This window comes from Heloderma suspectum, chromosome 3 (genome assembly GCF_057233095.1).
Source record: "Heloderma suspectum isolate Gila_16-S chromosome 3, 16-S_ref, whole genome shotgun sequence".
NCBI classification, from domain to species: Eukaryota; Metazoa; Chordata; class Lepidosauria; order Squamata; family Helodermatidae; genus Heloderma; species Heloderma suspectum.
In genome coordinates, this window is record NC_139460.1 from 157,321,216 (window position 1) to 157,334,454 (window position 13,239).

A 13,239-nucleotide genomic window follows, 5' to 3' on the forward strand; every position below is an offset into this window, starting at 1 on the left:
GCTTTGATACTGATCAACACCCTTTTGTTTTCCTGGTTGCTGTTTCTGCACAGAGCAATTTTCTGTCTTTTTATTTGCCATCACTATCTCCAACTTCATTTGCCTTCATTTGCCATTTAATGTGATTCACTGTAGCAGCAATCCACATGACATTGTAGATGACACCACAATGCTACATATGACATAGATGTACATATATAACATCATGGATGCCCAAAAACAAAATAATGTGATTCACCACAGTTACTTAGATTAAATGAAAGCATGGACAAATAAAAAGAGAAGCACTGAGAAGAAGAAGCAGTCAGAAGAACAAAAGGACACTGAATAGCATTGGAACATTATATATTTTTAGTGAGGTGAGTATTGGGAATTTGTAGAGTATACTAATTTGTAAGAATATCAAGTTAGAGAATATTTGGCATATATAACAGATATTTGTCACTTAACAATTTGTTGTTATATGAATGCCATACCTGCCAATAGAAGTAAACCTAGCAAGTTTATCACTTCGTAACTGCCACCTTAAGCGATCATATGAATTCCATTTAAGTGTAGGTGTTCTGTATTGGATGCCTAATTTAAGGTTCAATTTTTGTATAGCTTATATAGACCTGGTTTGCATGTCACAAAAACCCAGGTGTTTGTTTTTAAACCCTGCGTTGTTGTGGACAAAGGCAGAGCAAGCAGATGTGCTGGTTCCCACTGCCTGATTATTCCCACTGCAAGCATGATATGTGAAATGGGATTTTTGGGTTTTTGGGAGAGAGAAATCCCGGTTTGCATGTCCCTGAGTTGTTTATCTCCACTGGGAGCGATCGGGTGGACGGAACCAGCACACTTTGCTCACACCCACTTCATTCACATCCCAGGGTTTTAAAAAACCCTGGGTTGTTGTGACATCCAAACTGGACCATAAGCTCAGTGTGCTGAAATGCACTTACTGGGAGTAAGTCCCCATGAACTTAATGGGCCATGCTTCTGAGACACCATGTACAGAATTGTGCTGTTAAATTCATGTAACAAGGTGTAAATGACCGGACACAATGGCTGTGTATTCGATTATCTCCACAGAGACTCCTGGCAAGTGGAGATTTCTCCCTGGAAAATAGCGAGTCAATAGGGCTCTGGATAATCGTACCATCACATCGAAGAGCAGCCTGCTTTCTCAGCCTTTCCTCACTGCTTTCCTTTGAAAATAATCATATTATATCTCATTGGGTCATAAAGAGCATGATTTATTGAAGGCAATTCATGAGACGCTAAATCATTTTGGTAAAACAGCTGCATTTCACAGCTTTCGGTTTTATCCCATTAAAATTTCAAGTCTATAATATGCAATTATGTGTATACTCAAAGTAAAGATATTATTTTCTGTGCTGAAAAAAAAAGGAAGTATAAATTTCTCCCCTTTAATTTGTAATATATTCAGGCTTGACAGTACTAATTTGCAGTGCAAAGTAATTTGGGCATAAGAAGCATATGTCAACATGAGGAGTAGCTGTAGCTTTGTCTCTAGGGAATCAAACTTAAATCTGTCTAGTTACAGATATAGTTGATATGCTTGTTTTAATTTTTGACCCAATAATGATAATTTATGAAACAGGCTTTTCCTCGTTTTCTAATGATTTGCTATTCTCAGGAGGGCAAAAAGGCAGAACAATATATATCATTAATTGTATCTTTTCTTAGGACTAGTTAGTGAAAGCAGAGATGCCCCAATATAATATTTTGTGATGCAGGTACACTTTACCCAAAGTAAATACGGGCAAATGGCCATTGATCATAGATTATTTGAAATAACAAGATTCATTTTCTAGATGTTTTGTGGGCATTCCAAAAGTTAAGCTGGACTCCAAATTTAGCTTGAATGAAGCCCCTGAGCTGTGCTAGGCCTAAATGGGGGCCATAAGCCATAGGGCACAAGGCAATTACATAATATTTTAGAGGCCAGATTGGCCTTAATGGCACAGACTGGGTCACCCTTATAACCATAGCAATCACAGCACTAATTAGGTCCTGGCTATTCCCTCTGCTTACAGTAATTAATATGATGTGTGTGTGTGTGTGTGTGTGTGAGAGAGAGAGAGAGAGAGACAGACCAGACAGACAGACAGAAACAAGAGGGTCACTACAGTCTGAGGCATGTGGGCCCTGGTACTTGGCTATACATCATTGCTAGGCTCTTAGGGATGACAGGCCACTGGAGAATCCTAACTTCAAGCTTTTTATATAGCATTCAAAAATAATGTTTTCCCCTATAGTCTAAACTGATATTAAAAGCTCAGGCATCCAAAACAAGATGTTTATATGGGTGGTGGGTTAGTTTTTCATGGTGGGTTACGTGCAAGCCTGATTTATCTGAAACAATTTGAACCTTTGAAATGCACTGTATTATTGTTATGTCTATTAAAGTCAATTGGCTTAGAATTACAGAGAAAGACAACTGTTTTCAAGAAGGGTGAAGGCAGCACAATAGCATTTCTCAGATGAAGTAAACAGGGGCTCTGTTGTGTACTTCAGGGGCAGGCATAAGGTAGATATGGATCCGCTGGTAGATCTCTGGGTGATGTGCAGTAGATCAGCGAGGATTTATGATTCCGAGGTCTTTAACAATAGTAGCAACAAAATGACTTCCCTTAGACCCAAATTGTAATGCAGAAATAAAGAAAGCCAGGAGTGGATTTTTGTGTGGACGGCCTGCAAGGTCTATTCAGTTCTGGTACTCAAAGCAAATTCCTCAGCTCAGAATTCTTTCATTCTGAATATTTTCAGAGGGGTAGCCTTGTCAGTCAATTGCAGGAAAAACAACAAAGAGTCCTGTAGCACCTTAAAAGATGTATCTGATGAAATGCACAGTGCCCACAAAAGCTTATGCCAAAATAAGTTTGTTAGTGTTTTAAGATGCCACAGGATTTTTGTTGTTCATTATAGCTGTATCTCTATCGCACCAGGCTCCAGTGGATCTTGGGGTTCTAGTGGGGAAAAAAAAGATACCGCAAGCTTGAAGTCTGCTCACCCCTGAGCGTAACACCTTCAGCTTCAATACCAAGGGTCACTGCTCGATTGTACTAGGAGATGATAGCTTAAAACCGCATTTGTTTCAGGTTGGGCAATGAAACTGGGGGTGATAAACATTTCCTGACGTTAAAGCTAAAGATCCAATCTCAGCTGATGTTTGTCTTCATGATAGTTTTGGAGCATAAGGTAGGCTTTGGTGTGTGGGGCAAATCTAAGTAATTGAGGCTTAGAGCTTTTCTTCACAAGGCATATATTGTGCACTCATGATTCCTTTCTCACAGTCGTTTACAGGTTTCTTTAGACAATGTCGTGATTCTCCTTCTGTTTTTTAAGAGCACTTTCCCAGGGTTTTTTAGAATGGGGAAAATGGGGAATTATTTCTGAAAGCGAAAAAAGGTATTTTCCTGCTTGTGTAATTGTGATATCCTGCTATAGCACAGCACCACCTAGAGCTTATGTAGGAAAAGCAGGAAAGGAAAAGCTCTTTGTGTAGAATTCGGATCTCAATTCTGTGCCAAAACCGAAAGTCGATACAGTGTTTAGCAGCCTCATTTAGAAAAAAATTTAAGGGGGTTGTGATTGCAGCCTGCCTTGTGTTTTTCTTTTATGAAAATCTGACCTCAAATTCCTCCCAGAATGCCTTAGAAACTTGCAAAATACTTGCCTAGGGTTGATGGTAACCAGCTGTAATGTTGAAAAAGAAGTTTGACCTCCCACTGAATATTAGGATATGATTCAGCTTGGAACATGATGTACAGGTGGGTGTGTGTGTGTGAAATGAATCAACTGTTCAATGAGGTAAGAGAGGATACAAGAGACTTTGAGTAAAGATGAGTTGGGAAACAGTGCCCTGGATGTTAATTTACAATGCAACAATAACAACAGAAATGGCTTCACCGCAAAAACAGCACCCATCTGTAGCAAACAGGTAGAAGAAAGCAATATTGCAGACCTGTTGGGAATCCTCTGTACAAGAAAAGTTACTGACAAATAAGTTAACAGTGGCTTGTTTCATTTGAAATATTCATATAATATTCACATGGATGAGTGATCTTCAAGAAAGTTGATGTTCACATGGAGTTACATGAAAGAATTTGGATCATTGAAACTTTCTTGTAATCAGTGTTTGCATAAGGAGATTCTAATGTAATGTAATGAAGAACAAGCAGAATAGAAAAAATAAATAATGGCAAGCTCTATCCATGAAATATGAGGCAGTGGACCCATCTTGTTCAGAAATGTAGATAATGGCTTCTGACTTGAGCCCAGGGCTGGTGCCAGGTTTAAAAGGCCCTGGACAAGCAGCCCTCTGGACCCCCTCCCCGCACACCACCCTGGTACCCTCCTGGTAAGCTGCAGAGATGTGAATCCCTTTTTCTTTCTTCCCCCCTCCCCCCACCATTTTTACTAGGGGGCAGGCTGGCAGTGCTCATCCTCTGTTATGGGACTGTACTCAGGGGTGCTCTGGGAAAATGAAGTTGGCTGCTGCCTCACTAGGTGCTTTGCCTCACAATGCCAGCCTGAGTGCCGCCAGCCCACTGCCCTACTAAAAATGTTGGGAAACAAGTAAAAAAGGATGTTGGCTACTGTCATGAGCCCTCCAGGCCCCATAGACCCCATAATTTGCCCCACCATGCTGGATGCTGACACTGGGCCCGCTTGAGCAACCAACATTTCCTTACCTGTCTCTTTTTGTTCCAATGGAGGTACTTAAAATGAATGTATACACTGTTATCAACCAAGTATTGAACATTAGTTCTTGAATGGTAATGACCTGTTTTCCTTCCCTCCAGTCCCCAAACGCCCACAGTTATCCAGATATGGAAGCTGTACCCCTGTTGCTGAACAGCATGAAAGCAGATCCAGAAGAAGACTCCTTGTCCACAGATCATTTCCAAACGCAAACTGAGCCAGTGGACTTGTCGATAAACAAAGCCCGATCATCCCCTATTGCTGCTTCATCTTCGCCAGTGTCCATCACTGCTTCAGCCTCTTCTCCTTCTTCTACTTCAACATCTTCTAGTCGCCCAGCCTCATCACCAACAGTAATAACATCAGTATCTTCAGCAGCGTCTGCACCATCAGTATTAACTCCAGGCCCACTTGTGGCATCTGCATCAGGTGTTGGAGGGCAGCAGTTTTTGCACATAATCCATCCAGTACCACCTTCAAGCCCCATGAACCTACAGACAAACAAAATGAGTCATGTGCACCGCATTCCAGTGGTGGTACAGTCGGTACCTGTGGTCTACACTGCTGTGAGATCACCAGGGAATGTGAACAATACTATAGTAGTACCGCTACTGGAGGATGGGAGAAGTCATGTCAAAGGTAAGATATCCTCACATGAAATGTAGTTGCATAGAAGGAAAACGAAGCCAAATAGTTGCTGGATCATGGTAGAACACCTAATAGTTTTACAAACGTACCATGGCTTTTTCTTCCTATTTTATATGGAAATTTAAGAAAACAAACTGAAGATGAACACTCATTAACTGCCCGCAGATCAGTTATGTGGAGAAACTTGGACAAATATTAGGCTAGTTATTAAGCCAGAGAGCTGGTATAGTATAGTGTCTATATGCCAGTGTCCAAAATTCTGCCATTGCCATGAATTCACGAGGTGATATTAGATAAGCCCTTATTTCTTAGTCTGAGCTCCCATACCTCCCCCCATCTGCAGTATGGGGATAATAACATAGGCCTATCTTGTGGTAATGTGGTTGTTGTGAGATAATGTATTGGAAGTGCTTGAACACTCTAAATCTCCGACCAGTCAATATTTTTTAACAGGGAGCATATTTTGAACTTGGCGAAGTCTGGGGGACTAGTAGCAATGGCTCTGCCCGCTGACCCATGCATACACAAGCAGGAAAGCACCGCAGCCCCCTCCCCCCTTAACACAGCAGCCTTGGCAGAGCCCTTCTAGTCACTCAAGCACTGCTCGCTATCAGTTGCTTGGCTTGGACTTCGGAGCAAGCAGCCGAGTCTTGGAGCTTTTGTTGCTGTTCAGCTGTTGGTCTGTCTCTCAACGTGGGAGAAGTGTCTGCAGTGCACAACAGTTGGTGTGTGGGGTTTGAGATTGTCTACAGGGGAGCACGAGTAACAGTGGCAAGAGATGAACAAATAAGATTCCCTCAGAAGGGTTACCTTTTTGTAAATATAAATGGACTGTGGCTAAGCCTGTATTGCACATAAGTTGTTGCTGGAAGGAATTATGTTGACAGTTAATCTCAGGGGATCGCTTTCCACATTTAGCAGTCTTCCCTATAACTGCAGAATATCTTTTGCCTCTTAATTGAGGGAGAAACTAGATGTGATGCTGATCTGGGGGTTGCCACTGATAATTCCCCTTTTTCTCCCTGTACCACTAGCCCTGTTCACTCATCTGAACATGTGGAGAAGGAAGTGGGACTGCACCCACTGACCCCAGCCCCCCAGTGTCCAATCCATGCGTTCAGCAGAATGTCAGAAAGGGAACCTGTACATGTAGGCTCTCCACCGCATTAGGAACCCTTATAACGTAGGGTTCCTGATCAGATGGAGGCTGCCTACTTTTGTGTAGGTGCCATAGCTCAGTGTGACAGAGCACATGCTTTGCATGCAGAAGATCCCAGGTTCGATCGCCAGCTTCTCCAGGTAGGGCAAGGAAAGAATGCTGCCTGAAGCCCTCAAGAGCCTCTGCCAGTCAGTGCCGACAATACTGGGCTAGATGGACCAATGGCCTGACTCAGTATAAGGCAGCTTCCTGTGCTCCTATAGCTCTGTGTATGTAGGCTTCCCTTTCTGATATTCCACCAAAGGTGGCAGACATTGGAGTGAGGAGCTGGGAGGCATGTGGGTATTGGGGCTGGGATTGGCAGGTGTGCAGAGACCGGAGGCAGTGGCTGTGAGTGGGGTCCTGCTTCTCCCCTATGTGTACAGTGCATATTACATTGTGATATATTACATTATGCATTCTTTCCTCCCCCACAGCCCCAACAGCAGCCAAGAATATAGAATGGGGAAATGCATGCCATGGTGTCATGTTACATGCTGACATCAGGGATGGGCAGAAGGTAGATCTCCAGTTGTTTTGGACTTCAGCTCTCAGAAGCCGCTGCCAGCATGGCTATCAAGAATGCTGGGAGTTGAAGTCCAAAGCATCTGGAGATCTACTTTCTGCCCAGCCCTGGTTTACATAACTACATTACAGGGAAAAGTGGGAGGTTTTTGGTGGCAACCCTGTGGTCAGGTCAGGATCACATCTAGTTCTATCCTAAGAGATTCATGCAAAACCCCAAACAAACTCTGAAGGATTTTTCCTTTGTTTTGGAACTTGTTTCTGTCATAATATTGTTATATATTGTTGTATTTGACTCTAGTAAAAGGCAGTTGTGTATTTTAATGGATCCATTCATAAATCTTCAGGATTTATTTCCCTCCTCAGCTCCTGGGCTTGTGTGAATTGGAGCCATATGTTCTGCATGCAGAGATGACATACATTCCTTGTGGTCTCAGGCTGAATAACGTTGATGGTATAATAGGACAGTTGAAGATTTGTACCTTCTAGGCACACTCACGTGCCCTGAGAGAACTGCTAATGAGCTTTCAGAAAGTAATGAATAGTGGAAGAGCCCAAAGAATCCATCGAATAAGGAGTCTCCTTAGAGTGCCTTCCACAACCTGGTGTCAGCCAGATGTGTTGGACTACAACTCACACCATCCCTACCCAGCATGTCCATTGGCCCTGCTGGCTTTGGCTGATGAGAGTTGTAGTCTGATACATCTGGAGGGTACCATATTGGGGAAAACTGATTTAGAACATGTCTGAACAATTGGCTAACTTAAAGAGGCGGTCATACATCAAGTCCTGAAGAAGCCCACTCTGGACCTAGAAGTACTGGACAGCTGTCACCCAGTTGCTAAAAACCCCTTCTTGGGCAAGGTATTCAAGGTGGTGGCCCAGCTCCAGGCAGTCTTGGAGGAAACGTATTTTCTAGACACATTTCAGTTTGATTATTATTTTTCAGGCCCCTGAAACTTGTTCCAGGGAGTACCACCATGTGCCTTCTTGTCCCCAGTGCTATTCAACATCTATATGAAGCCATTGGGAATGGTCATTAAGAGATTTGGAGCAAGGTGTCATCAGTATGTAGATGGCACTCAGCTCTTTTTCTCTGTTTCATCTGAATCAGGAGCAGCCATGCAGGTCCCAGACCAGTGGGCTGGATAGGGGCCAGTAAACTTAAGAGTGAATCCTGGTAAGATGGAGGTCCTGTGTGTAGGCAGTGCCTGCGTCCAGGACTTAGGGAGTTTTCCTGTTCTGGTCAGGGTTGCACTCCCTCTGAAGGAGCAGGTACGTAGCATGGAGGTGTTCATAGAACTGTAGTTATCTCTGGAGGCCCAAGTGGCTACAATGACAAGGACCGCCTTTTACCAGCTTCATCTAGTGCACCAGCTATGGCCATTCCTGGACAGGAATTGCTTAGCTATAGTGACCCATGCACTGGTAATCTCATGTCTCGGCTACTGTAACATATTCCATATGTGTGGTGTGGAAGCTGCAGCAAGTGCAGAATGTAGCGGCCAGATTACTGTGTGATGTGTCCAGCTGCTGCCATATAACGCCATTGTTGAAAGAACTGCACTGGCTACCAATTTGCTACTGGGCCAAGTTTAAGGTTTTGGTATTAACCTATAAGATCCTAAACAACTTGGGACTAGGATACCTGAGAGAACATCTTCTCCCACATAGACCCGTCCAGCCTCTGCGATCATTATCAGAGGCCCTCCAGATTGTGCCACATCCTGCAGATGTCCATCTGATGACAACCAGGAAGAGAGCCTTTTTTGTAGTGGTGCCCACTCTCTGGAATCCCCCCCCACACACACGCAAACACACATACACAGAGAAATAAAATACGTGCCACCTCTGATGCAGTTCAGATGCATGTTGAACACTTTTTTATTTGCCTCGGCGTTTGATGATTTGTAATGCCTCTCGTTTAGATTTTGTTGGTTTTTTTATGGCCACTGGTTATGTTAGTATGTTTTAGTTATATTGTAATATACTGTTGTGTACCTCCTGGATATATCTTACATGACAGCTGGTATAGAAATATTTTTAAATAAATAAGAGCAGGTAATTCCACTGCATCTCTGCATTGGGTGTGATTGGATCATTCAGTCACTACCAGTGCAGCGACACAGCATGATTAATCACCCCCAGAGAAGGCTGTCTGTTGTATCTTTGCATGAGTCACTGCTTTGGGCTTGTTTCCTTCTAATCAGGAAAAACAATCAGAACAGTAACTCAGGCAGAAATACAAGTGTGGACTTTTCTGAGGGCATGCAAGCATTAATCTGGCTCAATCTTTAACAAATTATGAGGTGTAAGGATGAAATATACTTCTTACTTTAGTTCATATAAAGGTGCTTCATTGCTTAGAAGTCTGGAAACAGTGCTGTAAGGACTATACTAACAGCATGTATATGGTGCTTTTCCCAAGTGCTCAAAACACATCACATGCATTATCTTACTGATCCTTACAACAGCCCTGTAAAGTACAGCAGTATTAGCACCCCCGTATTACAGACTGGGATGTGTGTGCTGAGGCAGAGAGGTAGTGGCTTCCCAAAAGCCTGCTTTGTGGGGTCATGGCTGAAGTGGGATTTGAAATGGCGACTTCCCAGCTCACACCTCCAGCTGTTACATTAAAATAATTTGTCGTTTTCACTATTGGCAATGATTATGGGACATTTCATCAAATATTACCAATGTTCTCCTGAGAAAACTGGTATATTGGGGAAAGGGTGTGTGTGGGTATAAACCAAAGCAAACAGGAGGTGAGGATTGCTCGTGCTGATGGATTCTGTACCAGCTGGAGGCAAGCAGGTGCCAAGATCATCACCTAGTACAGTTCATTCTCCTCAGTCTGCTTTTCTTTCATCTGCCTGTCTTCATGGAAGGAAAGAAGCAGAGGCAAGGTGAAGCACTGCAATAGTAGAATCAGGTCAATGCTGTGTGCTCTTGCAGGCATTTTCTTTACATTTATTTATTTGTTACATTTGTATCATGCCTTTCCTAAAAGGAACCCAGGATAGTGTACATGGCTTCGCCACAACAAATCCTGTGAGGTAGGTTAGGCAGAGACAGAGTGACTGGCCCAAGGTCACTCATTGAGCTGAGCTGGTATTTGAACCTGGGTCTTCCTAACCCAGTGCTGTGTCCACTCCACTACACAGGCTCAGTTATGGGGACAGTATTGATGGAAGCACTATGCAAGCCTATATTGTTCCTCTGGGTGCACGAACTAAAAGAGACCTGTGCAACTTGTGAACCTCCAAGCTGAATGTAGCCCACCAGCCATGTATTGTGTGTGAGAGCGATTAGATAAAGGAACAGACCCAGTTGAATGCAGAAGGCAGCTGGCCAGGTTCTGCTCTGGTAGGAAAGACCTGTGTGGTTGGCCCTGGCTATTTGGTTCCAGTATTCACAGCCGTACTGAAATCAAGAGGGCCACACCTCAGGGAAGCAGCTCCAAAATGCAGATACAAGGGCCTTTATTATCAAACCATCTCCCAGGCCTGCCTCATAAAAATCAGCCTGTATATTTACAGGTTCATCTGTGCATGGTTCTCTTCTGGGTAAATTTTCTTTTCTTACTGCTGTCCATGTGTATTTGATTTACTTTGAGGAATACTTTTAGAGCAGAATAGGCTGCACACAAGTTCCCTCTACCATTCTCTTGTTTGGCTCTGTGCGTGAGATTCCTGCTTCCTACATCCCTTCTCCTTTGCATGACAGAAATAAAAAGTCATTCTAGAAAAACACATTTTGATAGTTTGCCTGTTCGTTCACTCACAGGAAAAACCAAATAGGAAATGGTTTGTGAAGTATGGTGAATGTCACATGGTTGAATATCCAAAGAAAAAGACGCATCTCCATCCAGACGAAAAGAGCTAAAATACTGGCAGAAGACAAAATATTCTGTTGACAGACACTGTTCAAACAGGGAACTCTTTTTAGGAGACCCAGAAAGTCAGAATAAAGAATCAGAATTACAGTGCAGTAAGCAATTTTCTAGCAGTGGTAAACCCTTTGGCACCTATTGGCCCAAATCATGTGATGTCATAGAACTGCCTTCCCCAGCCTGATGTCCTCCAGGTATGTTGGATTACAAACCCCATCATCCACCATCCCCAGCTAGTGAGGTCCATGGTTATGCTGGCTGGGAATGATGGGAGTTGTAATCCAAGACACCTGGAGGACACCAGGTTGGGGAAGGCTGTCCTAGAATGTTTAAAACTATGTAGCCTGCTCAGGGAAGTAATGCTATCAATGGCTATTAGTCATGATGGCTATATATTATCCCCAGTATCAGAGGCAGTGTGCTTCTGTATGCCAGTTGCTGGGGAACATGAATGGAAGGGTGCTATTGCATTCACGTCCTACTTGTGGGCTCCCCATAAGCAGCTGGTCGGCCACTGTGAGAACAGAATGCTGGACTTGATAGGCCTTTTGGTCTGATTCAGCAGGGTTTTTTCTGATGTTCTTAAGTGTTAGTAGTGGAATATTCTCAAAGGTCCAGCTTTGTGAGCTGAAGTTAAGGCTAGTTTGGCTGAAAAAACTGCCACTCAGGCATAGGAACAGGAAGAACTGTGTGGACAAGGTCACTTTTAAATATGTATGACTTGGGTAGAAACCTGAGCTTAGAAAAGCTATGTCCTGTGTTGTTCAAATCTGTAATTGCTTTTCTTTCCCCCGGCTTTGTTTTATGTTGGATGGTGAATCAGTTATATATTAGATACTTGATGTGATTTAGGTCTTAACACTCTCAAGAAATCGATTTCCTGTAAATGAGTGTGAGTTCTACAGTGTTTAGTTCAAAATGAAAAAGGGTTCAAGTTTTTGCTATGAAAAAAGGACCTATCTTCATGGATGTGTATCTGAATTATATACAGGTTCTCACTATTCTTTGGATGTATGTAGCTACTATTAATCCTGTGCACCCATAGCAAATTATTTTACTCGTGAAATTACTATAAATAATGACTTTGATTGGACAGTGTAATTAACAGTATATGGTAGATTAGCAGCAAAATGCATGTTGTATAGAAACTAACCCCACCTTCCTCAGAGTGAACAACAGCGTACAGTTAACTGCTTAAGCTGCACAGTCCCATAAAATCTCAATAAAGCCTGAAAACTGTGGAGTACGTGTAATCTCACTATAAATTGTAATAAAAATTACCCCGTAGACTCTATATTATGATCATTAAGTTCATGGATGCTGCTGCTGCTGCTGCTGCTGTGTACATAAAGTTTTATGGAATAAATCGACCAGTTTTGCTGCCCCTATCAGAAAGCAAGCTGTTTTTGATTTAAAAGTTGATTGGTGATCTCGGAGCATTTTTCTAAGAGCACAAACCATTTATAATGACCTTTAATGGAAAGGGGGTGGGGGAATTGGGAGTGGGGAGCCCTTGTATATTTGCTCTGTGTTTGAGGGTACTTTATTATGAGGCTGAGGAGAAGTTACATGTTTCCTGCAAGAAACACATTTGTTTGAGTTGTAAAGTAGGATGTTTTGTTTTGTTTTTTTGGTTTACCAACACAGCTGCTCTGAGGTATATTAAATAAACCTCTGCACAATATCTAATCTCACTGGGCTTAGTTTGGAGAATTTTATGTCTGTTTCTATTTGTATGAAATGCTAAGGAGGACATTTAATGTTATCTTTTCTTCTGTATTGCTTCTCTACCCAGCCGTGAAATTATGCTTTCATTTTTCTGGAATGATGTGGTTTAATACCCCCCCCCCCAAAAAAAAAACCTGCCACTGAAATGCTGGTAGATTATTGTTTTCTACTATACCTGTGGGTTTAAACCCCTTTACTTCCAGGAAACATTTCCTGTATTGACTTGTCTGCCAAACGAACCCTGTGCGTGTTCTCAGGTGCATGTTCTAGGCACGCATTCAGTTCACTAAAAATGCTGGTCAGTCCTGGGTGGGGGATCACTATTAATATGTGAACTGCAGGGACACTCCAGAATCCCCATCCCCCAGCATTCCCCTGTGGTTGTGTGTTACAGAGGACAATTGCTAGTGGTGGTCCCATCTGTCTTTTAAAGAAGGTTGTTTATTCTTAACTGATTTTCTTATTAACAAACCCCTGATAAGGTTCTGAGGAACCCCAGGGTTCCCTGGAACACAACCTGGAAACCACTGCACTA

General features: G+C 42.7%; 1 protein-coding gene across 1 annotated transcript in view; it reads left to right on the forward strand.

Moving 5' to 3' along the window:
* Nucleotides 1–13,239, forward strand: part of KLF12 (KLF transcription factor 12) — a 270,767-nt gene that overhangs the window by 135,442 nt on the left and 122,086 nt on the right. The window contains exon 3 of the mRNA XM_084844838.1: nt 4,815–5,352. Within this exon, the coding sequence (XP_084700964.1) occupies nt 4,815–5,352 (538 nt within the window). The remainder of the gene's footprint in view (nt 1–4,814; nt 5,353–13,239) is intronic.